Below are 27,670 nucleotides of genomic sequence, written 5' to 3'. Positions count from 1 at the left end.
ACTTATACTTTGTGTTCTTAAGAAGTTGTAAATATGGGCCTCAATTTGAAGCTAACATTGGTAAGATGTGGGCCTCGAAAGCCTAACTGGAGATCAATGTAGTTAGACTTGGGTTAGGAAGATGATGGCAATGAGAACAATGATGGCAAAGGGTATGACTTGCTATGAAGAGCTTGATTTGTTGTGAAGGGTCATAAGAATGGTACAAAGAGTGGCGAACTATGTGTGACTAGTTAAAGTAGTATCAATGATGGGCGAGGACTACAGATGATCACGATTTCTAGTGCAAGCAATGTGTATAAGTTCGACATGAAATTATAGAGGAAGGGGAAATTTTGGCATGACATGTAAATGATGAGGGACCTATACAAATGGCACAAATAAGAGTGGTGCTGACATTGCAATTTTAAATAATGCAAAGGGCCTCCAAAGTTTGTGATGGGCTGAAATAAAAGATCGCCCTATGAATATTGCAAAATCACTCTAAAAATCATGAAATGGTCTAAAGGACGTGCATATGGCAACTTTATGCCTAGAATGGTGGTGCAACTTACAAACAACTGAACTAAATAGTGGCATTGTTCTATGCATGTGATTCTAAAGAAAAAGGGACATAGCATCTAGTAAGGTGGTGGCAGGAGAAACCTTTTGGTACTTGCAAACTTCGACATGAATCAAACATCGTTCATATAGTCATACATGTGTATTTCCTTAGTTTGAGCCATGCAAGGTAAATGTTAAACATTATTCACCTATAGCATTGTGTATGTGAATTTGTTCATGTAGGATGAGAAGGATGACAGAGACCCATACTATATTCTCCCCTTGCAACCCAATGTGTCCATGCAATCACAAAGGTTTTAGGCACGCTTCTAAGTTGAGAAGACCAAGCACGCATGCTTGGAGCAAGATGAGGCAGAGGACCAAGAAGACAAAAACAAGGATAGCTTTCCAGATGTTAGATATGAGGGAATGGGGGACACCATGGATGCAATTTTTAAAGGCATGACCAAGCATCCATATGTCATGCTTAAACCCAAGAGCATGAGGAGAAATTTATAGTCAACTTTCTTCCTTGTATAATGACATGCCTATGTCAAAGCTATAGGCTTGTCTTTTGATTCTGAATTTGCAAGGTGACATATTGATGGTCAGATTCCAATGTCTCATCTCTACCTAAGGTCAATGCATGGCATAAAGTGTGAGATTTCTAACTTAAGGCCCCCCCCCCCCCAGCTCTCGAATGAAATGGCTTAAGATTGTTGAATATGATGTTAGTAATTATCATCATCGCATTACTGACATTGCCTACGTATGTGATTTTCAATAGGTTGCCCCAAAAGATATTTCTAGGGCCAAATACAATGCTTACATCAAGGGACGAAGTGAAGAAAATATTGGTAATAATTGGTGTGAGCTACAATACTATCCACATTTGTCCAAATGATTGCATTCTCTTTTGACATAAGTATAGAGATTTGGTTAGTTGTCTAGGCTACGGGATCTTCATTATGGACAAACTACCTTAGATACATTCTATTCATTGACAAGATACAGCATATGTTCAAGTATAAGTGCATAGTAAAATTGATGGCATGGCATGAGCATGATGAAAATCATTTCACCAATGATATTTTAAGGATTTCTATATATTATTCCACACAGAAGCACATAGATAACATGTGGTAACAGTTTGCATAGAAGACATATAACTTGCATCTTGGCCTCATGATAGATGACATGAATCCATTCTCAACGTCCTGGTCAACATGGCTGATCGTTTTGGTAAATTACATCTCCCCAAGGTTGACTATAAAGAAGAGACAACTTATACTTGCCCTTCTTATTCTAAGAAGATACAAAGCAAAGAATATAGACGTGTCCATGGCATCAACGATAGAGGATCTCCAATTCCTATGGAGAGAGATTCATGTTTTTGATATCTGTAGAGCTGCAAGGCATAGTTTTGATCGAGGGAATCTTGATGTGAACCATGCATGACTTTCCTAGATATGGAAAGTGTCCAAATGAGAGTGTTTTCACTATTTTCTTTCATGTATATTCCGAAGTTTGCGTCACTTGTAACTATTGTGGTAGCTAAGGGTAGTGGGGATATTTACACTATGTAGCATAGCACCTACGGTCATATTCCGGTGAGAGGTGTGAGCTGAAGCATGGAAGTGGTTCTCACAATTATCTCATGTGAAAAAGAGTTTACCATCATCAGGTTTTGATGAACATTTTCACCTCTATCAAGAGCTTAAGGGCTAGTAAACGGTTCAAAGGAGTTGCAGGATTTTTAAAAAAACGGTTGAAAGAGTAGAGAATAGGTCTCCTTGACTGATTTGGGGTGTTGAGGGTTGAGAAGTCTAATCTAGAACTTTAAATTTTCAAGAAGTAGATCAGGGCTTGCTTGTTTACAAGAACTACTTAGAACATTAGCTTGCCAGTGTGTAAATTAGTTAGAATAAACTATGTTTTCTTGACATTGCAAAAGCTCTACGTGGGCTGTGTCTCCAACTGAATTGAGTCTAGTATGAATGAAGCACCATGGAATCTGATAAAAATGATAATGGATTATCAATTGAAAAAGCTCTTTCATTTCTACAGGCCTACAGGGAAATTGTCAATTTGGCACTGCTCAATCATATCTTTTCCATTCAAATTATACGTGATTCTTACACGCATCGCAAGAGGCTTCTGCAAAAAAAAAAACCTATGTGAGAGAAGTATCATATGGGGTGAGTTTCAACATGAAGTTTTACATTTTTTGGGCATCATATCTTGATCCTTTCCTATGAAAGTGATGGAAGACAAAAGCAAAACATTACCTGCCCATGCATTGGATTGGTCACTGTCAAGTTTTGGGTTATTGTTGCAGTACCATTAGGAGGAAGAATATTGCCACTTGCAGGCTCCAACTTCAGCTCCATAAACTGCAAGATGCATAAGTATGACTTTATTCATTTTGCTCCTTTAAATGACTTTTTAAAACCATAATCATCATATAGCTTATGCAGTTAATAGCAAACATGATAAATTTACAAGGCTAAAGGGATGAAATCAAAATGAAGAATTATCTCATTAGTCAAGTTAGCATTTGTATAGAAACGTGGGCTTCTATTATGCAGAAGGGGATACCCAGAAAAAAGAAAACTCCTTGCTTGGTCGGACAAAATCTTGGCTCTAACGGCCAAAGAAACCATTTTTATTCCCAGAAAAAAGAGCCTTCTATTGCATGCTTTGAAAATGATACAGCTATCCATGAGGTGCAGACAAGAGAAACTAGCTGCCTCGCAGCCTGCTTATCCAGATTTCAGCTCACTGCCTACGGAAACCCTGGAGCAAGTGCCAGCAACCAATGTGGTGGGCCACACTACCAACAAATACTTACAACCAATGTGGAGGGCTATATAACCACAGAAACCATTGATCCATGAGAATGTAAAAATTGCTTGAATGCAACGCATTGCAGAAGCCCAGGTACAAAGGGCTACCCACCCACTATTGCCAGCTGAAGCAAGGTACAAAGGGCTGGTGCTTAGACGCTTTCCAGTAGCCCTTTGTACCTTGCTTCAGCTGGCAATAGTGGCAGCAGGTCTGATCTGCTACCTCCCCATAACAAGGCTGCAGCATGCTACCCAGATGTTCCAGGCTGTGATTATAGTAATGGTTTCCCTGACATTGTCCTCTAGAGAGCTCAAGGGTGTTGCCTACAGCACAGATTAGCCTCATGCAATCTTCTAACATAGAGCACCTCCACACTTACCAAGTATGGGGAAAGCATGCCAACTAAGGACTCTTTCTTTCTTTTCTTCTTCAAGAAAGAGGCCTCTTTTAAGTATAACCAAAAAATACGATAAAGCCCATGAGTAACTACTGTAGAGTATCCTAAGCCACTCTAGCTCTAGCGTCCGTGCACCCATCAAGTCCACACTCTTCGATCATGTGGCTTGAGCCATTGGAAATGTTGCAACACTTTCTTGACCAACACTCATTCGCTGTATGGCTGTCCACCTTACAATTGTGACACCATACTTCTCCCTTTTTTGGTGAGGGAGGCAAGGCTGCCACCTCCAACTACAGTCGCCACCGAATCCGAGTGGTGTTAGAGAAAATGGACTCCTTATCTATGTCCGAGTGCTCTATGCAAACTGGCCAAACCACTCCTACGTTGCAATACCTAGGATGTCATGTAGGGCTGGACATCATGTCAATGGAGTAGTGGGCACCACTTCGTTTGAGCATTCGTAGGAAGCTCTTACATTGGAGCTTGGACGAGCTATCCTTGACAGGTAGAGTAGTGGTCACCAACCAGGTTTTTCTTGCTACTATGTGGTACATTTTTTTTTTGCGCAAAAAGTAGTGCTAGTTATATTACTTGAAAGCGAGAGTACAAGAAGGCCTGAAGGCCAGCGGGCTGTAATCACAAAACGGATTCAGCCCGAGAAGTCAAAATGCTAAATACAAGCCTCCTAGGGCATAATTGTCGGAGAGTGGACAAACAGCCACGGTGGAGGGGCGTAATGCCACTGAAGACTCTGAGTGGAGTGCTGGAAGAATAACTCCCGGTGGTCCCAGTCGTGAAGGAAACGTCGTCTCTTTTCCTTCCCTGCCCGGGACTCTCCCTGAATCTGATCCCACTGACCCTTGAGTGTGTGAATGATCGTGCTCCAGATATCTGCGAGGGTCTGGGTGGTAGAAGAAGTCTGAGCTCCTACAGTCTGCGCGCATCTGGAAGTCCAGATATGCCAGCCTGTGATGCTCCCTATGATCTCCCAAACTGGGTGCCGAGGCATCGCTCCTGCATCTGTCTCTGTCAAATGCCATGGGAAGCTGTCCATGTATGCCCAAGTGGCCTGCGTGATGAAAAGGATGGGATCCTGTCTAGAGAACTCATAGGCCAAGTGATGTCCTGGCTCAGTGCTGCACCAACAAACGGCTCCCCAAGTGATCGGTCCTAGCTCGGGTGTAGCCCTAGCTAAGATCCCCATGATTTTCCAAACCGTCTGCGCGTGCGAGCAGCTCCAAAGGCAATGCTTCAGGGACTCCTCCTCCAGAAGACACATCTGGCAATGCCCCTCCTGCCCCATCTGTCTCAGCCAGCTACCAACTGGAAGCCCCTTGTGTGCCACCATCCAAAGGAAGTAGGAGATCTTCCTCGGACGCCAACTAGCCCAAAGAGTCTTCCAGAAAGTGCGAAGAAATACCAAGGATATCCCCTGGGCATACCACCTATGTGCCTGTGTGGGTAGCCCACGCTGGAGAGCCCCAAGAGCACGCACTGTAAGAAAAGAAGGGGGTAGGGTTCTCTGAGGTTTCCGACGGTGGCCAAAGCCACTCCCTTGGGTCCCACTCCACCTCTAACAAGGAACGGCCCTCCCATATCCAAAGTCTCCAATCCTGGTCCTGCGTAATCAGGGGGTCTATATGCCAAGTCTTCCCTTGCAGCCCTACAATGCGAAGGCGCTACCAGGGAAGCTGGGGGTCGATCACGGCCTCTCTGCTCTGTAGGCGACTGTCATCAGTGATGGAGAAGAAATGTACCGAAGAATCCGACAAGAGGCCTACCACCACCAAAGGAATGCCTCGTGGAGTGAACTGTCCTAGCCACCTCTCATCTCCCGGGAAGAGCTGTCCGGTGCCTACGGGAATCCTCCAACCTGCAAGGATGGCAGCATCAATCTCTGCTCGCCGAGCCTGGATCCCACGTGCCGTACCTACTGCTGCTGCCAACTCGCCTGGGCTCATCCGACTGTAGACGTCCCTCCAAACCCGGAATGAGCGCGTGGGCCCATGCGCCCAGAGCGCCCAAGGGATATGGGATCTCTCTCCAAGCTGACGACCTGTATCATCTGTCACCTAGCTGCTCCAGATCAAGGGCTGTCTGTCTGTCTCCTCTCGGGGAACGGGGCTGAGTCAAAGGAGCTAAAGTGAAGATCCATCGAATAGAAGGCTGCCAAACACCCCCTCTCTGGGGAGTACACCCACTGAGACCATGCTGTAGCAAGAGATTCCACGTCTGTCCTCCTGGGGTCAGACCGCGGATGACTAGCTTGCCAAGAATGCGTGACTCTGCAGCTCTGGATCTATGATGCCAAGGCCACCCTCTGCCTGGGGAAGAATGACCGTCTGCCAGGCGACCCTAGCTTTGGTGGTGCCGAAACCGTCTGAACCAGACCATAGGAAGTTCCGCACCAGTCTCCTCAGCTGGGCTACACAAGACCTCGAAAAACACCAACAAGAGGCCACATACCAAGCAGTGGCAAGAAGGACCTGGTTGACCACAAGGGCCCTGCCTGCCAAGGAAAGCCGAGCCGTGCTCCAGAAAGCAAGCTTCCGTCGTATGGAGGCTAGGACCGGCAAGAACTGCTGAGGCGGTGTGATGTCCAGGCCTACCTGGAATCCCAAGTAACGTGTCGTCTGTCCTTTGGGGATCCAGCAAAACCCCAGGAAAATACCCCACTATGAGCTCGCTCCCGGATCTGTAAGAAAACCGACTGACTTATGCCAGTTGATTTTCGCCCCAGCCACAAGGCAAAAAATCTCTAGGGATAGTCTCACTCGCTACAGTGACTCGACATCATCCTGCACATATAGGGCTGTGTCATCTGCATACTCGGAGTCCAGCAGCTCGGCATCCTCTCGAATAGGGAGACGCATCCCGCGAAGACCAGTGGTACGAGATCGAAGGAAGTGTGTCATGGCCTCCGCAAAAAATAGGAAGAGGTAAGGTGCTAATGGACAGCCCTGATGCACCGAGCGCTCGAGTGTGAATCTCTCCCCCATCCTGCCACTAATGATAACCCGACTGGAGGCCGATCTGTAAAGGCTAGCAATACCTCTGATCCACTCATCCGAGAAACCGAACCGAGCGAGTGTACCTTCCAAGAAGGACCAGTCTACCCTGTCGTACGCCTTCTCAAAGTCGAGAAGGAGTATGGCAAGGTGCTGACCACTGTGCTGGGCCCATTCCGTCGCCTCTGAGAAAGTGAAGATGTTGTCCAAGATGCTGCGATCTTGGACAAAACCAGTCTGGGTGTCATGAATCAAGTCGTGTAGCAGGGGGCGGATGCGATTGCTGATCATCTTGGCGAGGATTTTGTAGGCGGTCGGGAGGAGGGTGATTGGGCGCCACTGTCTGATCTCCTGGCGGTCCCCCCCTTTGGGGATGAGGCAAATCAGGCCTATCGCAAGGCTCTCTGGCATCTGCCCACTGGAGAAGATGTGCTGGAAGGCTGCGAGCAAGGGTCGATGGATCTGCTCCCAAAAGGTGGTGAAAGAAAGCTCTAGAGAGGCCATCCTTACCTGGGCATTTCTGCCCATCAATAGCACTCACCGCATCCTGCATCTCCGCAACAGTGAAAGGTGCGAGAAGGGTGTCGCTCATGCTGGGCTGCACGAGTCTCGGTGTAGATCTCCACACATCCTCTCTGCAAATGCGGCCACGAGGGTCTGGGGGCTCCTGCTAGAATAATGATCTGTAGAAGTCTGTCCCCAAGTCCCGGACCTCATCTGGATCTGTCCTGACACTACCATCCTGCGTCCTAAGAGAACGGAGCTGCTCCCCTGCTGACCTCTGTCCATGAGTCCTGTTTCCTAGCCCAGAAGGACTTGGAAGCATGAAATGAAAACTCTGAGCCACGCTGGGTGATCTCCTCTAGCATGGCTCGGGCCCGAACCTCCTGCTGTCTGAGCTCCTCCGAGCCTGGAGAAGACTGCTGCATCCTCTGAATCGAGGTGAGATCACGTCTAAGACCCCTCTCCCGTGCCCAACACCGCTGCTGACCTGAATCGCTTCCTGCTGGCAAATGCGGCTAGACTCAACAAGTGCCTGAGCTACCTGTGCTGCCATATCCCTGGTGGGGTCCCACTCCTACTCCCTAAGGTCCACTATCCTGCTGTGAACCGCTGCTCTGGTGTAGATGGAATCTGGGATCCGGCATGAACGTGGAGGTGAGGACGGAGAGGCCGAGTCCAGGACTACTAGGATGACTGGGGCATGGTCTGAGAGTGTCGTCCCTGGAACCACTCCTGACTCTCCTCCTCTGCCAAGCACCCAATCACTAACATAGAAACGGTCCAGCCGCTCCAAGAGTCTGCCTCCCTCCCTCCTGTAGCTCCAAGAGAAGTCCAGACTCCCAGGCCATCTGCGAAAGGATGGCTCCCTCCAGCTGTCCCGACCTCCCACTGCAAAGAGGAAGGAGTCCCAATCTGCCTACTCTGCCTGAGCTATACCGAGGAACTCTGGGCCCCTTCCCTGCTGATCCTCTAAGGTCTCAAGGTTGTTGAAGTCCCCTCCTACAATCCAAGAGTTTATCTCTGGCAACAGGTTTGTCAAGGATCTCCAAAAAACCGATCTACGTCTGAGATCAGTCGGTGCGTAGATATTGAGGATACCGATGCGGGATCCCTCAATATGCAGGCCCACCCAAAGCGCACGTCCTGGGATCAAAGTGCCAAAACCAAACACATGCTGAACTAGAGAAGCGTCGATGGAGGTGCAGACACCCCCGCTTCTCCCCTGCTCGCCAATCGAAGGTTCCCAGTAGGTGTGGGAGCGTCCTGTGAGGACCTTCCCACAAATACTGGTCTGTGACGCCGAAAGCTTGTGTTCCTGTAGTAGGAGCACATCTACTTTTCCCACCAAAGCTGGCTGGAGCTCCTGTCTGAGCACCATCTTCCTGGGGCCACGGGTGCCTGATGAGTGGAACCCGTTAACGTTCCAAGAGATAATGCGTAGACTCATGAGGAGGGAACGTGGGCCACAAACAGCTGTCTGCTTGCAGTCGAAGTCGAAGTGGTCGGAGGATGTCCTGTGTGGAGACGAAGGCGCTTCTGTGAAGGTTTCGAAGGAGAGGTCGGATCATCGGACCCATCCTCTAAATCCTTCAGCAGAGGGGAAAGGCCCTTCGTCCCGTGGTGGTAAGCTCTCTCTAACCAGCTCGATGCCTCTGCCAAGGAAATGCCGTAGAAGCCCGCAACCTCTGAGGTCCTCCAGGGGTGAAGCCCTTCCGCGTAGGCCCACTCCAGCGGTGGCCTAATAATGACCAGGAGTCGGAAACGTTTGGCACTGTGGCACCAACGCAGACGAACATCACCCTCCTGCCACTGTTGCTGAAGAAGCTCCGCTGCTCTGCTACCAATCCAGTCCTGCACCTGCTCCTGGGTCTGGTCACGTATCGTCTCCCAAACATTTTCATTTGTCCATTGCTCACTCCCTTCACTGGAGATAGTGAAGGAATAGCTAGGACCATCGTGCGGAGCCAGAATGGACACCTTACCCTCCGCCCCCTTGCGGAGGAAGAAGATGCTGATGTCTAGGCATGCGGGAAAGGAGCCAATACCCGCTGCATCCAAGTAGTCCCAAGGACCTGCTCGGTAGAACTCCAATGGAAGAGCTCTAGGAGCAGCCCTTGGGCTTGGGGACGAGGATGAGGAGTCTGAACCAGAGGAAGGGGTGCTGGCCACCTGTGGGGAAGGGCCTCTCCCTGCCGTCGGGCCCGGAGGGATGGACGAGGGTGAGGTCTGTGCTGGCTTCGGGGCTGCAGGTGGTGCAAGTGGAGGAGGGGGGGATTCCTTCTGTATCATGCTCGAGGAAGAGAGTGGCGCCGAAACCACTGGTGCGGGGGGGGAACCTGGAGGGGGTGGGGGTCGGAGAATCGAGGAGGAGGGGGGAGGGGGGGGAGGGCGGGATGAGGGCTGAGGGGGAGGCTGGCTGACCTTCTCCTTTCCCTTCTCCTTCCCCTTACCGGGCTGCTGATGAGTAGGGATCATCTGAGGGGGCTCTTGCTGTGGCTGGGAAGGTTTTTTGGGGCCTGCTTTGTTGCCCTTCCGTTTTCGTTTGACTTCCGTCCAGCCTTCCCCTTCGGGAGGGGATGTTGCTGACTGGAGCGGAGTATCCTGAGCTACCTGACTGGGGGTCTTCTGAGGTTCCGTACCTGTGAAGCGAGGACATGAGCGAGCCTGGTGCCCGAAGTCGTGGCATCTCAGACACTGGTTTGGGCGACCAGTGACCAGAATGTGCTGGGTCACCACACCTGTGTCTGTCTCTATCTCGAACTCCGAGGGGATGCTCTGTGGATCAAGGACTGCCACTTTGACACGTGGCACCCCTTGGGCTGCCGCCGCATCAATGTAGGTGTCCTGCATAGGCCAACCAAAGTGTGCCCCCAGGTCCTTGATGATCGGGCGAAGCTCGGTTGCGAGACCTGGGAAGATAAGGGTAACTGGGTATCGAGGAATACGAAAGGGGGCGTCGAAGTCCGCTACACTGAAGCCCCTATACCAAGGGACCATGAGAATGATCTTCCCACCCACAGAAGTAGGGGATCGTCTGACCATGTCGCTCACAGCCTGTGCTGAGGAGAGCTTAAGCCAGAAAATGCCACGTCCCATGAGTGCAACCTCCTCAATGTGACTGTCCTCGAGGTAGAGGAGGGTGGACTGCAACCAGTCCCTGATGTCTGCTCGTGAAGGGGAGTAGCCAATGACCCTCCCATAAACTGATGTCTGGAAGAAGTCCGTGGCGGCCTGCTTCACCAAGGAGACTTGGTGCTCTGTCAATGTGATGCGATAGGCTGATGGAGGGGGGGGGTCCGTCTGGGCCACCGGTTCCGGGCACGTAGCTGCCATATCGCTTGACTAACTGCGAACTCCCAAGGTGGGGAAGGAAAAGGAAAAGGAAGGGGGGAGGAATGGGAAGCGAAGCGGGGGAGGTGAGGTGAGGTGAGGCGAGGTGAGGCAAGGGTGGGGTGAGGTGAGTTTTAATTTTTTTTAATTTTTTTTTTATTTTTTTTTTAAAGGGTGAGGTGAGGTGAGGTGAAAAAAAAAAAAAAAAGAGAAAAAAAGGTGAGGTGAGGTGAGGTGAGGTGAAGGTGAGGTGAGGCGAGGGTGGGGTGAGGTGAGTGGAGTGGAGATCGGGTGAGGTGAGTGGAAAGGGGGCGTGGAGCGGAGCGGGTGAGGCGGGTGGGTTAGGTGAGTGGAGCGGTGGTGAGGTGAGCGAGCGGGCGGGTGGCGAGGCACAAGGAGCGGGCGGGAAAGGTGGGGTGGGGTGGGTGAGTGGAGCGGAGTGGCAAGGAATGAGGCGGAGCGGGGTGAAGGAGCGTGGCGAGGAGAGGGGGGGAGCGTGGCGGAGAAGCGATGAGGCGAGGGGGAGGGGGAGCGTGGCGGAGAGGAGAAGAAGCGAGGCGGACAGGGGCGGCTGGCTGCGCGGCTTGCTAGCGGAGGGAGAGGGAGGGGCCGCGCAGAAAGCGAGGGGGGGGTAGACGGGGCACGACGGGGAGGGAGGGAGCTCGCAGGAGCAGATTTCATTAATTGTTGCTTTGTCCTATACTATGTGGTACATAACCTCGTGCTAGGCCTTTTCTAGATCATGCATTGGCCAAGTGAAGCAATCCATCAGGAACTTCATCTAGTCAAGGGATGGCAACCTGATTAGGGAAAAGGTGGCTTGGGAAATCATTATTCAGTCAAATCTAGAGAAGGGCTAGGCATTGTGGACCCAAAATGCCAGAGCAAATCGTTGCTCGTGAAGTTCGTTGTCAAAGGCATGCTGTCTAGTAGTGAGCCATGGAAGGAGCTATTGAACTACTCCTTCATAGATTTCATGAGATCCCCCCAAAGTTGAGAGGCCTTTGAGAACCACATACTAGATGGATTTTTTCTAGAATGAGGGCTACTTGCTTTGGTATGAGCTTAGAGGTTAGATTTGCAACAATTATTCTTAGGACTTGACTCTTGGTGACAGGACACACCATTGGGGCAGAGACCCAACCTTTCCTAGGAAGGTTTTGCTCAAACAATGGGAGGGTGGTTTATTCCGTGGAGTTGCCTCCACTCAGAGATAGAGAGTTCAGGGACCTAGAGGGACCTAGATTACGATAGAGGAGATTGAGAGTGCAGTCTTTGAGGGCTGGAGAGCAGCTCAGAAGGCACATGTTGCACAAGCTCATTCATGGCTTGGGTAATTTATGAAACAAGAGATCTTGCTTTTGGTGGTCGGTGTTGGAGATATCATAGCCAAAGAGTGTGTTGATGTGATGTGTTGGTGTGTAGTACTAGGTGATCTAGTACTAGTTCATGTGTGTGAGTCACATGTGAGTGCCACGTGTCATGGGACTTATCCCATATGCACTAGGTGCTAGTGTGTGAGTGAGTAGCCTATATAAGGCTTGTATTTCACTTGTCATGTCATACTTGATGAATGACTGAAAGCCTTCTTCATGTCTTCATTTGAGCATCATTTCCTCACACCGTAACCCTCTCTCTCTCTCTCTCTCTCTCTCTCTCTCTCTCTCTCTCTCTCTCTCTCTCTGATATGGCCTCTACACCATCCCCCTATGCCTTAGCATACCACAGATTTCAGAACAAAGGAGACCCACTTGAGAAGATTTACTTCCTACAACAAGAACTCGGAGATGCAAAGCTTCGCATTGTTTCTTTGGAGAAGGCAATCTCAAAAATGAAGAGCAATGGCAAACAAGAGGTAAAAGTCTTACAGCAATGTAGTATTGCATCCCCTGCACCACAGCTTGTGACCAAGGTACAAGAAATTGTCATTACTCAACTCAAATCTATGGGACAGGAAATTACAGCAACAATGCATAACAAGATTGACAAATGTGAATGTTTATGGAGAGGATCTTACGCATTGGGGGATTGCAAGACAATTGCACTAATTGTTTTGATGATGAAGGTGGTTACATTGAAGAAGAGTTCGACTCTCTAGTCTATCCAGATGTTGTAAGTCATTTTGACATTTTGCATGTTGTCCCATAGGCCCGTGAGGCCTCCCAAGGACGTTAATATGACTCTCTCTCTCTCTCTCTCTCTCTCTCTCTCTCCCCCCCCCATGTTTCTAACATGGTATCAGAGCCGCCTTCCATAGCTACCACGTCATCCTAGACCTAACCCTAGTTGTGCCACATCATCCTAGACCTAACCCTAATTCAAAACTCTAATCCAGTTCTAGCCTTCATTTCTGCAAACTGTTCCTACACGTGTGGAGGCTTATGTAGTTTTGGCACCCTGAAAGCTGGCTGGTCGGCACTTTCTTCAGCACACTTCTACAAGTGAGGGTTCCCAGAGTTGTTTCGAATGCTAAGGCCATTGCCCTCATTTGTCTTTGCTTAGCCAACTCTCTCATCCATCATGTGGACTTCAAGTCGACAGCTAAGCAGATTTGGGATCACCTCGAGACCTTGTTTGGTAATAAAATCACCGATTCTAAAGTGTTTCTGAAGCTCAAGTTTTATGATTTGAAAATGGAAGAGAGTGATGAGTTGAGTGATCATCTAGCACGGTTTCAATCTATTGTTCAACAACTCTCAAGTTTTGAAAAGTGTGCCCAATGATGAAGATAAGATGGATGTCCTTATAAAGAGTATGCATGGAATCTCTCGCTTTGAACAAACTCTTGAAGTCCTTTGCCTTGCCACTACCACGTCTGATGATATGGTGGCACTACTCATTGAGAAGGACCGTCACAATAAGGAAGCCTCTCTTGCCTCTCTTGGTGATCAAGCATTTGCTTCCACAAGCAAATGGAAGACCAACAAGAACATTATTTGTGGGTTTTGTAAGAGGAAAGGACACATTGAAGCTCACTGCTTCAAGAAGAAGGAACAAGAACAAGAGAAGCACCATGCCAATCTCCTTACTGAAGAACAAGCTGAACCTGAAGAGCCCCCGAAGGAGATACATGTAGCTACAGCAAGATTCACAGCCTCTCTCTTGAGGACAAGGATCCCTATGACACGGATTGGGCTTTCTAGGCCCCTATACTATGTGTGTTTGTGTTGAGTCAATAAAGCTTTTCTCCCCAAAAAAACAAGGGTAGTACAATCAGCTCTTTGTTCCCAAAACCCAACACAATCACTAGTAATAGCAATAACACGACAATATCTACATCTCATTCACTCCCTTACATACAGTTCCTTCTAACAAGGTGTGTTGGGTACCACCCACCCACATTTACAGTCATCCACACCTACCTATCATAGGGGTAGGTGCCGTCAAGTCCAGCATCGAAATGATGTGACAAAGGTGCCCCCCACCACTCAGCTTGGTGCATTCCTAGCAACAGTCATCTTGGTTCGGTGAACACAATCTTGACTTAGGTGAATGGATTACCCCTCCTCCACCGGAAACTTTTCTTCATTTTGCACCTGGTTTTGCTTCCATCCTCCATCGTTTGGCTTCAACTTTGTTCCTTTGCTTGACCTTGGCTTCAGATCCTACTATTGAAACCCTTTGTTTGGTGGGTTCAACAAAGAGTGGACATCCTTTTCAAATTCCAATGGATGGAAAATCATGTGTTCAGGTTTTGGAAGCCGAATGTGTTTAGTGATTAAGATTTTATGTTCATTCTTCTAATGCCTACCAACGAAATGGATAGAATTCATTGCATAGAGGATTTTCATGTTTGCAAAATTTCAAGATAGTTTGGAGCTAGATTTTGCCCATGAACACTCCAACAAAGAGTAGCTAGTATATCCTAATGATGGAGTATGGCATCCAATTTGCTGAATCAAAAGCTTTATAGTTGTTCCTCTAGGTCAATGGCCTCATTTCTATTTGACAACATCATCCCACAATTTGGGTGTCTAGTCGAATAGCGAGTCACATTTCCTCAACGAGGTGGTCAAGGCCTCCTAAAAGAATTCAATAGTGCATATAAAGTATGCATCTTATTACCCATGGTGCAATGGTTTAAAAGCTCCTGTGAGCTCCCTCCCTCCCCGTCGTGCCCCGTCTACCCCCCCCTCGCCTTCTGCGCGGCCCCTCCCTCTCCTTCCGCTAGCTGCTGCCGCGCAGCCAGCCGCCCCCTCTCCTCCACACTCCTCCTCTCCGCCACGCTCCCCCCCTCTCCTCACAGCCCCTCCGCTCGTCGCTCCCCACCCTCTCCGCTCCACGCCCCCACCCACCCGCTCACCCGCTCTGCTCCACGCTCCCCACCCATTTCCGCTCCACTCTCCCCACCCACCCGCCTCACCCGCCCGCTCCACGCTCCCCACCCCTTTCCGCTCCACGTTTCCCCACCCACCCGCCTCACCCGCCCGCTCCTCGCCCCCACCCTCACCGCTCACCTCACTCCCTCTCCACTCACCTCACCCGACTTCCACTCCACTCACCTCACCCCACCCTCGCCTCACCTCACCTCACCTCACCTCACCCGTTTTTTTTTTTTTTTCACCTCACCTCACCTCACCTCCCTCTCCGCTCGCGCTTCGCTTCCCATTCCTCCCCCCTTCCTCTTCCTTTCCTTCCCCACCTTGGGAGTTTGCAGTTAGTCAAGCGATATGGCGGCTACGTGCCCGGAACCGGTGGCCCAGACGGAACCCCCCCCTCCATCAACCTATCGCGTCACTTTGACAGAGCACCAGGTCTCCTTGGTGAAGCAGGCCGCCATAGACTTCTCCCAGACATCAGTTTATGGGAGGGTCATTGGCTACTCCCCTTCACGAGCAGACATCAGGGATTGGTTGCAGTCCACCCTCTACCTCGAGGACAGTCACATTGAGGAGGTTGCACTCATGGGACGTGGCATTTTCTGGCTTAAGCTCTCCTCAGCACAGGCGGCGAGCGACATGGTCAGACGATCCCCTACTTCTGTGGGTGGGAAGATCATTCTCATGGTCCCTTGGTACAGGGGCTTCAGTGTAGCGGACTTCGACGCCCGCTTTCATATTCCTCGACACCCAGTTATCCTTATCTTCCCAGGTCTCGCAACCGAGCTTCGCCCGATCATCAAGGACCTAGGGGCACACTTTGGTTGGCCTATGCAGGACACCTACATTGATGCGGCGGCAGCCCAAGGGGTGCCACGTGTCAAAGTGGCAGTCCTTGATCCACAGAGCATCCCCTCGGAGTTCGAGATAGAGACAGACACAGGTGTGGTGATGCAGCGCATTCTGGTCACTGGTCGCCCAAACCAGTGTCTGAGATGCCACGGCTTCGGGCACCAAGCTCGCTCATGTCCTCGCTTCACGGGTACGGAACCTCAGAAGACCCCCAGTCAAGCAGCTCAGGATACTCTGCTCCAGTCAGCGACATCCCCTCCCGAAGGGGAAGGCTGGACGGAAGTCAAACGAAAATGGAAGGGCAACAAAGCAGGCTCCAAAAAACCTTCCCAGCCACAGCAAGAGCCCCCTCAGATGATCCCTACTCATCAGCAGCCCGGTAAGGGGAAGGAGAAGGGTAAGGAGAAGGTCAGCCAGCCTCCCCCTCAGCCCTCATCCCGCCCTCCCCCCCCTCCCCCCTCCTCCTCGATTCTCCGACCCCCACCCCCTCCAAGTTCCCCCCCCGCACCAGTGGTTTCCGCGCCACTCTCTTCCTCGAGCATGATACAGAAGGAATCCCCCCCTCCTCCACCTGCACCACTTGCAGCCCCGAAGCCAGCACAGACCTCATCCTCGTCCATCCCTCCGGGCCCGACGATGGGGAGAGGCTCTTCCCCGCAGGTGGCCAGCTCCCCTCCCTCCGGTTCAGACTCCTCATCTTCATCCCCAAGCCCAAGGGCTGCTCCTAGAGCTCTTCCATTGGAGTTCTACCGAGCAGGTCCTTGGGACTACTTGGATGCAGCGGGTATTGGCTCCTTTCCCGCATGCCTAGACATCAGTATCTTCTTCCTCCGCAAGGGGGCGGAGGGTAAGGTGTCCATTCTGGCTCCGCACGATGGTCCTAGCTATTCCTTCACTATCTCCAGTGAAGGGAGTGAGCAATGGACGAATGAAAATGTTTGGGAGACGAGACCCAGGAGCAGGTGCAGGACTGGATTGGTAGCAGAGTAGCGGAGCTTCTTCAGCAGCAGTGGCAGGAGGGTGATGTTCGTCTGCGTTGGCGCCACAACGCCAAACGTTTCCGACTCCTGGTCATTATTAGGCCACCGCTGGAGTGGGCCTATGCGGAAGGGCTTCGTCCCTGGAGGACTTCAGAGGTTGCCGGCTTCTACGGCATCTCCCTGGCAGAGGCGTCGAGCTCGTTAGAGAGAGCTTACCACCACGGGACGAAGGGCCTTTCCCCTCTGCTGAAGGTTTTAGAGGATGGGTCCGATGATCCGACCTCCCCTTCGAAACCTTCACAGAAGCGCCTCCGCCTCCACACAAAACATCCTCCAACCACTTCGACTTCGACCGCAAGCAGACAGCTGTTTGTGGCCCACCTTCCCTCCTCATGAGTTTACGCATTATCTCTTGGAACGTTAACGGGTTCCACTCATCAGGCACCCGTGGCCCCAGGAAGATGGTGCTCAGATAGGAGCTCCAGCCAGCCTTGGTGGGAAAGGTAGATGTGCTCCTACTACAGGAACACAAGCTTTCGGCGTCACAGACCAGTATTTGTGGGAAGGTCCTCACAGGACGCTCCCACACCTACTGGGAACCTTCGATTGGCGAGCAAGGGAGAAGCGGGGGTGTCTGCACCTCCATCGACGCTTCTCTAGTTCAGCATGTGTTTGGTTTTGGCACTTTGATCCCAGGACGTGCGCTTTGGGTGGGCCGTCTTGTGTAGCCCAGCTGAGGAGATTGGTGCGGAACTTCCTATGGTCTGTTTTAGACGGTTCCGGCACCACCAGAGCTAGGGTCGCCTGGCAGACGGTCATTCTTCCCCAAGCAGAGGGCGGCCTTGGCATTATGGATCCAGAGCTGCAGAGTCAGGCATTTCTTGGCAAGCTAGTCATCCGCGGTCTGACCCCAGGAGGACAGACGTGGAAGCTCTTGCTATAGCATGGTCTCAGTGGGTGTACTCCCCAGAGAGGGGGTGTTTGGCAGCCTTCTATTTGATGGATCTTCACTTCAGCTCCTTTGACTCAGCCCCATTCCCCCTTCCTCCGTAGCCTCATTTCGGTATGGAGGAAGCTATGACACAGCCTTTCTCAGGTTCCCCCTAGCTGCCGAAAGGAGACAGACAGACAGCCCTTGATCTGGAGCAGCCAGGTGACAGATGATACAGGTCGTCAGCTTGGAGAGAGATCCCATATCCCTTGGGCACTCTGGGCGCATGGGCCCACACGCTCATGCCGGGTTTGGAGGGACGTCTACAGTAGGATGAGCCTAGGCGAGCTGGCAGCAGCAATAGGTACGGCACGTGGGATCCAGGCTCGGCGAGCGGAGATTGATGCTGCCATCCCTGCATGTTGGAGGATTCCCGTAGGCACCGGACAGCTCTTCCCGGGAGATGAGAGGTGGCTAGGACAGTTCACTCCACGAGGCATTCCTTTGGTGGTGGCACGCCTCTTCTCGGATTCTTCGGTACATTTCTTCTCCATCACTGATGACAGCCGCCTACAGAGCAGAGAGGCCGTGATCGACCCCCAGCTTCCCTGGCAGCGCCTTCGCATTGTAGGGCTGCAAGGGAAGACTTGGCATATAGACCCCCTGATTATGCAGGACCAGGATTGGAGACTCTGGATATGGGAGGGCCGTTCCTTGTCAGAGGTGGAGTGGGACCCAGGGGAGTGGCTTTGGCCACCGTCGGAGACCTCAGAGAACCCTACCCCCTTCTTTTCTTACAGTGCACGCACGGGCCAGTGTGCTCTTGGGGCTCTCCAGTGTGGGCTACCCACACAGGCACATAGGTGGTATGCCCAGGGGATATCCTTGGTCTTTCTTCGCACCTTCTGGAAGACTCTTTGGGCTAGTTGGCGTCCGAGGAAGATCTCCTACTTCCTTTGGATGGTGGCACACAAGGGGCTTCCACTTGGTAGCTGGCTGAGAGAGATGGGGCAGGATGGGCATTGTCAGATGTGTCTTCAGGAGGAGGAGTCCCTGAAGCATTGCCTTTGGAGCTGCTCCCACGCGCAGACGGTTTGGAAGGGTATCATGGGGATCTTAGCTAGGGCTACACCCGAGCTAGGACCGATCACTTGGGGAGCCGTTTGTTGGTGCAGCACTGAGCCGGGACATCACTTGGCCTATGAGTTCTCTAGACAGGATCCCGTCTTTTTCATCACGCAGGCCACTTGGGCATACATGGACAGCTTCCCATGGCATTTGACAGAGACAGATGCAGGAGCGACACCTCGGCACCCAGTTTGGGAGATCATAGTGAGCATCACAGGCTGGCATATCTGGACTTCTAGATGCGCGCAGACTGTAGGAGCTCAGACTTCTTCTACCACCCAGACCCTCACAGATATCCGGAGCACGATCATTCACACGCTCTAAGGTTAGTGGGATCAGATTCAGGGAGAGTCCCGGGCAGGGAAGGAAAAGAGACGACGTTTCCTTCGCGACTAGGACCACCGGGAGTTATTCTTCCAGCACTCCACTCAGAGTCTTCAGTGGCATTACGCCCCTCCACTGTGGCTGTTTGTCCACTCTCCGATGATTATGCCCTAGGAGGCTTGTATTTAGCTTTTTGACTTCTCGGGCTGAATCCGTTTTGTGATTACAGCCCGCTGGCCTTCAGGCCTTCTTGTACTCTCGCTTTCAAGTAATATAACTAGCACTACTTTTCGCGCAAAAAAAAAAAAAAAAAAAGGTGCAATGGTTTGGTAGAGATCTCACTCTTTTACGCCTTCATAGTAGGGAAGAGTGGGATTCTCTTCTTCCAATGGCATTGCTTGCATATCGAAGCATGTACAAGCAGAGAAATGGTTATGGTTATGTAATGTTGGTGTCTGACGGCTTGGAGGCACTTCAAATTTTTCGATCAATGGAAGGGCCCCTTTTATATCAATATGGTGGAAAAAATCTGGAAGCTTAAACACCTTGAAATTCATAGGGTACAGTGGCACTTCTTGCATATTGAAGCACCTACAAGCAGAGAACTGGCTATGTTGATGTCTGACAGCTTGAAGGCAGTAAAAACTTTCAATCAATGGAAGGGCCCTTTTTTATACCGATGTGGAAAAACTATGGGAGCTTAAATACCTGGAAGAACATAGGTACAAGGCAATCTTTGCATAGCAAGTGTGGAATTCCAGATAGAAGGCTTGGCATGATAGGAATTTAAGGTGGAGAGAGTTCAAGGTAGTCTCGTATTGTTAAAACAAAGTTATCAGCAGATTTCTTGGCAATTTCATTATAGCCAAGGTCATCCCTTCTAAAAGTTTGCAATTGCACTCTCATACATAAGATACTCAGAGACTAGTGAATGGCTCCAAGGTAATTTTATCCATCGTAATTCAAGTAGGGAAGCCTCAAATAGGGGTCAAAGAAGAGGCACAAACATGCACACTTTCGAAGAAGAAAGAGGAGCAAGATGCAAGGTGCAATGAAAAAAGAAGCAACGAGGTTTACACACATGCACCAAAGGAGAAAGAAAGAAAGAAGGAAGGTAATTAAAGTCTTCGAAAGACTGAAGCATCTATGCGATAAGAAAAACCAGATACAATGAGCTGAATGGGTGGTGCCTCTAAGCTTTGGCATCACATCCAAGATGAGTACAACATAAGCATAAAAACAATAGTACGAAGTCATTGAGCCCATGGAGAGATGGAAGCTTTGGTGTGGCGTCACTGTGGTATGCTAGCAGAGGTGTCAAGACCATAAGAGGCTCCGATGATGTATAGGGCTGCCTCGCATAAAACCCATGATAGAGCACTAGTGACAGTCGATATGCGTGGTCTGTTGTCTGTGTCAGACTAGTGCCATTGTCACACCCATCAACCATGCCTCCGGTCTGGAGAACACGAAAGGCAGATCCCGACACAGTGACGAGTCTATTGCATATCTTGCTCTTGACCTTGGCTACGCCGTCCCCCTAGTGTTACTGGTCCATGCTATCTAGCTGGAAAAAATCTGTGATCACACAAGTGAAATCTGGCTAAGCACCCTGATTGCATCTATGTGCACTATGCATCTGGTATCTATGTCATACAACCTCATGAATGAAAGTTCTTAGACATCCTTGGTCCAGGTGAGGCGAGAGGTTGGATAGGGGTCCGGAACCGTCCTTGAGGAGACAATGATGATGACCTCAAATATCATAGTACACAGGGCATGCAATCTCCTGTAGATCACATAGGGTGCAAATGCAGCCCTCTCTAGGTATGACCTCTACCCAATGCGTAGCCAGTGCAAAGCAACACGGAGCTACCTAATCAAAATTATCAAAGAGTAGGGGAGGTGGATCTGAATGTAGCCTGGTGGATCGATGAAGCCCTCCTCAGATATCAGTAAGTGGTGGTCTTTGTAGAAGCTGAGCTTCACAGAAAGCTTGCTAGGGGCTAGCCAGGTCCTGAATGTGTGTAGCTATACACCATGGATAGAGAGTGAAAGTGTAGATATGTGGAGAGAGAGGGAGAGACAGAGAGAGAAAGCACATATGTTGTATGCTCTTGGTAGCATTGTATGGTGCACATGCAAATAATACAAGAAATTATCGTGTTTTTTGGGATGCAATAATGCATGGGATGTAAAAACCAGGCCAAAAGGAGGGAATCTTTGTTTTATATTAAAAAATGGAAGAATGAGTCAACAGTCCCCGCTTATTATATTCCTTCAAACAAAATGGTCATCCATGAATGCCGTGTGTCATGCATAGTCTCATTCTGAAGAGCCAAAAAATCAAGCACTTATGTTTAATTCTGAAGAGCAAAAAGCACTTGTGTTCTTCTCAACTAGAAATCTAACCTTCCCCATCCCCACGCGCCCTCAGACAGCCCTCTTTTTCTGCTCTTCCTCAACCCCTTTATTAGCTGTGGGTGAGAGAAATAGGGAGCAAGAGAATTACAGACAGCAGCCCCTTTGCCTGCATCCATGCGAAAACCACTGAACACTACAATCTTATAGTTATAATGGCACCTAGAGGCACAAAGAAAAATCATAGGTCCAAAATTTCCACAAAGGTCTGAATTTTTTATATAAAAGATACACTCAGGCACGGGAACCAGTAGGCCAGTAGATGTTGGTGCTGATGCCAAACCACAAGATGCACAACCTCACAGGCAGTAGCCCAAGGGAGCCCTTTAGGTGCAAGACCGTACCATGCAGAACCCTCGTGACCAGATGCTTCTATCCTGCTCATCTTAGACAAGGACAGTTGTGATGAGCAGGGGTGAGATCCAAATGTACATATTTGAGTCCACTGGAGACTTAGACTATGTTCCAGAACGAGTGGACAAGGCACTTTGAGATTTGGCCTCCCCTCTAGGGCTTAGTGCTGGTTTGCTTCTGTACCTCACTCGGCACTAGGCAAAGACAAGGAGACCATGCCATTCCACGTGGTAAGGAGACCCCCTAAGTTTAAGTTTCAGGATCCAGGTGACCCAAATTACAGGCTCGCCTCCATTCACCCAGTCATTAGATGCCATGCAGTTCAAGGACATTAATGACATCGATTCTCCACCTCAAATGAGGCACTGTGCATGGTCTTTGTTACACACTATCATGAATCTTCAGATCATTTTCATTTCTTTAGAGAAAACATGTTTGAGGGGGAGGTCCGGTCACTTCAGGAGGGGTTACCGGAGGCCTAAGGCCATTGATGTGAGAAGCGTGAAGTGGGTGATGCGTAGACCTATGACACAGCTCTACCTCCATTGCACTACACTACATGATGCGTGAACCTATGATACAACACTAGTCGAAGGTGCTACGGAGTGCTGAGTGCTAGAACAGGAAGAACAACCCAGAAAGGAGATAAGAAGGAATAACGCTAATGATAGATAACGGAGAAGGCAATAGACAAGAGTATAACGCGAGCAAGTGCGTAACATAGAATGAAGGGATCCTCATACACTAGTCTCTCTGGAACAGAGATCAGAGATCATGCATCCACGGTAGCAATGCACCATAACAATGTAATAGGTGAGCTCGTAGCTCTAGCCTCCCTCCTTCTCACTCTCAATCCCCGTACAATGCTGAATGAATCCCCACCCCCCTCATCTCCCCTCTTCACCCTCACCTTCCGGATGGAAAATTCCCTCCCTCTCTCCTATTGGCTGTCCCCTCATGCTTAGTCATCCTGCCGCCGCTAAGTCTCTTCATGTCTTCTACAACAACGGCTAGCTTGTGCCAAGTCAGTGCGTTGTAACTACTCACCGCCTGCAGCTCTGACAAGGCACCGCCGGATGAAACATCTATGCCACCTATGAGTCAGGTCTGCAGAGGTTAGCAAAGCATGACTATGCAACATGAAGACCCTTGATGCATGACCATGTGCTTGGGTGATATGTCCTCCTGATGACTATGTCCCCATGTGACTATGCCATCTCAGTGACCATGTCCTCTCCATGACTTGTGTCATCCTGTAACCATGTCATCGCCATGACTTGTGTCATCCTTGTGACCATATCATCCCATGACTTGTGTCATCCTTGTGACCATGTCATCCCCTCACTAAGTGACTAGACATAGCTGGTCCTGGATGATCTCTGTATAACAAAGCAGTTATTCAATGCAACTCCATGATGGCTACCCTATCACAAACTGGTAAAACTTTGTATAACTCTCTAGGAAATAATATGGCCAACCAATCAGAGGGAGGAAACCTTACACTACAATTCATGACATTGGAAGAGAGCTTGGCTACTCATGAAAGAGGAAAACAACAGCAAATAGTGTTCTCAAAGCATTACCGATGGAGGAAGATTTGCAGAGAATTGGAGAGCGGCCATGGACGACTATGCACAGTTACAGCTCAAGTTGGTGGTTGTTCCAAAACAGGCCGTGCAAGAAAAATATAATTTTGTTAGCTTTTCACTGAGTCTTCCTAGAGGACAGAGGTAGCAGCCCTGCAATCTCAGCCAGAGAGGAAAAGAGAGGATGCCACGCAAGAGATGCAATCTATCCCCCAAGCATAAACCTAGGAATATGAGTCACGCAGTGAGACAATAATATTGCAACAAACTTTTGTTGCTATCACAATAGAGCATATCAAAATGAAATATAGAGGCCAAAGAATGAATTGATGGCCAGCTCTCAAACTTGGATCATTTACCACAACAAATGTGCCACGTACAAGCAGATATATTCTGAGCTGCTTAGCAGCTTAGAAGGCGAAATAGAAGGAGGTAACGAGGAGTTAAACCTAAATCTAGGACATATGCTATGAGAGAGTTGCCACCAGACTCTCAACTGAGCAACCTTCTACAATCCATATGCAACAAACAAAGGACAAAAATGATTGTGGCAACATTCTTATATCGTCGCCTACTTACGTCTTGCAATTATTTAGTCCTTGTTGTAAATATGCTGGTGTTTTCCTTAAAAATTATGTGTTTTCCTTTTTTTTTAACCTATACATGTAACACTGAGTGTAATTTTCTTCTTGCTTTCAATAAATTTGAATATGAAGACTGGGGATGTCAGCACTTTTTTTCTTCCCAAAAAGGTACATCGAGTATGACCAAAATATATGGAAACAATATAAAACCGTGTGAAAACTTCAAATAAGTCAAGTAGACAAAACACAAGGCTATCGTAACCAATCCAAAGAGTGGAAGTGCCAAATTTGGGTTCAAATACTCTTAATATGCTAGTGGGCTTACAAACTAGTTTTGTTGTGAATTTTTATTACTTTGTTAGTAACAAAAAAAAATCTATATTCATCGATGCAATGAACGTTTAGTGGCAAGGGAGACTTGAAACATTGAGCTACCCTTTTTTTTTTTTTTGGGGCAAAAAAGAGACTTCTATTAAGTAAGAAAGAAACTCGCTAGAGCAAGCTCTGTGTAGAAATACAACATGCTAAGCATGTAATAAAAATACCTCAGAGAAATGAGGTAGAAAGAAACCAAGACTGAGGCTGAAAATGCCAACTCAACCCTATAGAAGTCTCATCAAAGGGAGAGTCTCTCCAATCTGAGAAAAGTAACTCTCCTAGAGGAGGTTGCTCGAGATGATCCTTGCATGGTCGCCCAAATGGCCATCAAATTATGTACTGTATCTGTCCAAGTACTGCTGGCTAAGATCTGAGAAGGGTGAACCTGAGAACCCTCCAAAGCCTCAGTGCATCTGGCTCTCCAAATGTGCCATGCTGCAATGCTAGCTAAGACCCCCCAAGGAGAGTCAACCGAGGAATGAGCAGCCCTGAAGAGAGTGGCTAGAACATCCTCTAGAGAGCATCACTCGACAAGGTGTCGTTGGATGTGAAGAGCCCAAGAGGAGTCAAGTCTCTCAAAGAAGACCTGGGGCCTTGAAAGAGTGATCCAAGCCACTGATCCCCAGGTCATGTAGAAAGGTAGGCGAATAAAAGTGCTGAGAAGTCTTGCCATTCCCTTCCAAATGATTCTCACCTGTCTGCAATCCCAAAGGCAAGGCTGTATTGTCTCCAAAGTAGAAAGGCAACGAGGGCAAGAAGGGTCAGCTCTGAACCTAGATCTCCATTGGTTCACTGCTATCCCACCATGAATAGAAAGCCAAAAGAAGAGAGTGATTTTTCTATTCCGGTGGGATTTCCAGAGCCGCTGCTAAAAATTTTTTTGCAAGTCAGCAAAAATTTGAAAGTTCTCCCAATGAGGAGCTCTGGTAGGCCTCCAATCCCTACAGCTGTGCTGGAATTTCCTGGCATTACTAACCGTGTAAAGCAAGAAGGGGATGCCCTTCTCTTGGTGCCCTTCATCTATCCATTCCCATTCCCCAAGGTCCCACTGCAAAAACTTAATTGGGACACCTCCATAGAGCCACAACCTCCATGAGCCCAAGGCGATGAGAAGCGGGTCCGGATCCAAGTACCACTGTGAAAGAGAGCCATGCTCCATGAAGCCCACTATCCTGACTGGCTGAAACGGTACCTCCAACAAGATATCGTCTATGGATCTGGACAGCCTGCCCCCTGAAGAAACAGCAAAGACTAAGGCATCCTCATGTGTGTCATGAAAAGCAATCACCTGTAAAGGAACTCCCAATCTGGAAAAAGCCCCCATCCATGTGGAGCAAGTAATAGGCATGTCATTTGTGTCCACCCAATCCAAGGGCAAGGCTGCATCAATCTACTGGACTCTCCCTGCACTTCCTCTGAGATTAAGAACCATCTGGGCCTATCGGTCTATAGGAAGCTTCCTGAATGCTTTCCATGCTCCGACGGTAGATGCAGGGCCCCTCTCCCATCTTGGCCACTACATGTAAGGAGAAGCTCCGAGTGGTCTGCCATGCTCATCCAAAATACTATCATTCCACATGATAGGCTGCCTTTCAATCTCTTCATGGGTGGATGGGGGAATCCTGCGAAGTGTACTCCTGAAGCTGGCCCATGCTTTCAGGATAGCAACCATAAGAGGGGAAGAGGGAGATCTGAGGTGGGCTGTGGTGAAAACCCATCTGGTACTATGTGTCCAATCCTCTCTTGAAGTGGGCGTGCGAGATTGTATGCATCTGATAAAGAGATCCTTCCAAGGCTCTTGCCCTGGCATAAGTCCTCTCACAACAACCTTGCAAAGTAAGGCTCTGCACTATAGATCCGGGTCGATGATATTCAAACCCCCTTCTCTTGTAGAAAGAATCAAGGTCTCCCAAGCCACCCTGGCTGTAACATCAGTTGTGCCATCTAGACCAGTCCATAGAAAATTTCGTACGGGCCTCTTAAGCTGAGTGATACAATCCCTAGAGTGGCACCAACAAGAGCATACAAACCATGCTGTGGCTAGAAGAACCTGGTTAACCACCACCACCCTGGAAGCCAAGTCAAGTTTGGCTGAGCTCCAGAAAAGGAGCTTTCTTCTGATGCTCTCCAACACTGGAGCAAACTGTTGTAAGGGAGAGATGCCCATCCCAACCTGGCAGCCCAAATACCTGACAAAGACGCCCCTCTGTACCCAAGTGAAGGCAATATCATTACCCCAATCCGGGGTGTCATCTTCACAAATCCAAAAACCATTGGATTTATGCCAATTAATGTGTGCACCTGCAGCCGTGCAAAATAAATCCAAGGATGTCCAGAAGGAAGTGAATGTCCTGGGGTTGGCATCCAAAAAAACAGCCGTGTCATCTGCTAGCCCACTATCCAGGAGCTCTTCTTCCCATCGGATAGGAAGCCTCAGCCCATAAATATCAGCTTGAGATATAAGGTAGATACTCATAGCTTCCACCACAAATAGAAAAAGAAAAGGGGCACGAGGACATCCCTAGCGGACTGATCTGGAAATTTGAAATCTGTCCCCTCTTACCCCCCCAATGAGCACCTGGCTATGGGCTGCTGTAGAGAGAGGATACTCCTCTAATCCATGCATCTGAAAAACCAAAGCGAGATAGAGTACTCTAAAAATCCCAGTCTACTCTGTCATAAGCTTTCTCAAAGTCCAAGAGTAGAATGGCCAATCTCTACAGGCTCTGCATGGCCCATTATGAGGCTCCCAAAATGAGAAAATATTATCAAATATACTTCTGCCATGCACAAACCCTATCTGCATGTCATGAATCAAATCTGAAAGAAAAACCTGTAGCCGCAGACTGATGGCTTTTGCCAGAATCTTGTAACAAGTGCCCAATAGAGTGATAGGTCTCCATTGAGACACTAGATTCCTATTACCCCCCTTTGGGATGAGATGAATGAGACCGTCTGTAAGTGAGTCCGGCATCTCACCAGAGTCCCACACGCCCTACAGGGCTGATGTAATGTGATCACCAATCTGCTCCCAAAAAGTAATAAAAAAGAAAGGGGTAAGTCCATCCAAACCTAGGCACTTGCCCTTGTGAAGGGCAAGTAATGCAGTCTTGAATTCTGCATTGGTGAAAGGTGCATCCAGAGAAACATACATCTCATCCTTCACTAGTAAAGGGATACA

At 49.2% G+C, this 27,670-nt stretch overlaps 1 protein-coding gene across 1 annotated transcript in view; it reads right to left on the bottom strand.

Moving 5' to 3' along the window:
• Positions 1-2,409: 2,409 nt before the first annotated feature.
• The window catches only part of LOC147898702 (AP-1 complex subunit gamma-2-like), a 248,603-nt gene continuing 223,342 nt past the window's right edge, over positions 2,410-27,670 (bottom strand). The window contains exons 17-18 of the mRNA XM_087379135.1: positions 2,832-2,936; positions 2,410-2,700 (exon numbers count right to left, since the gene is read on the bottom strand). Of these exons, the coding sequence (XP_087235261.1) occupies positions 2,605-2,700; positions 2,832-2,936 (201 nt within the window). The 3' untranslated portion in view covers positions 2,410-2,604. The remainder of the gene's footprint in view (positions 2,701-2,831; positions 2,937-27,670) is intronic.

The sequence above is a fragment of the Dipteris shenzhenensis genome, chromosome 9 (genome assembly GCF_047967505.1).
Source record: "Dipteris shenzhenensis isolate YYH24624 ecotype China chromosome 9, Dip_SZ_1.0, whole genome shotgun sequence".
Classification (NCBI taxonomy): Eukaryota; Viridiplantae; Streptophyta; class Polypodiopsida; order Gleicheniales; family Dipteridaceae; genus Dipteris; species Dipteris shenzhenensis.
This window is presented reverse-complemented; position numbering and strand designations above follow the sequence as displayed.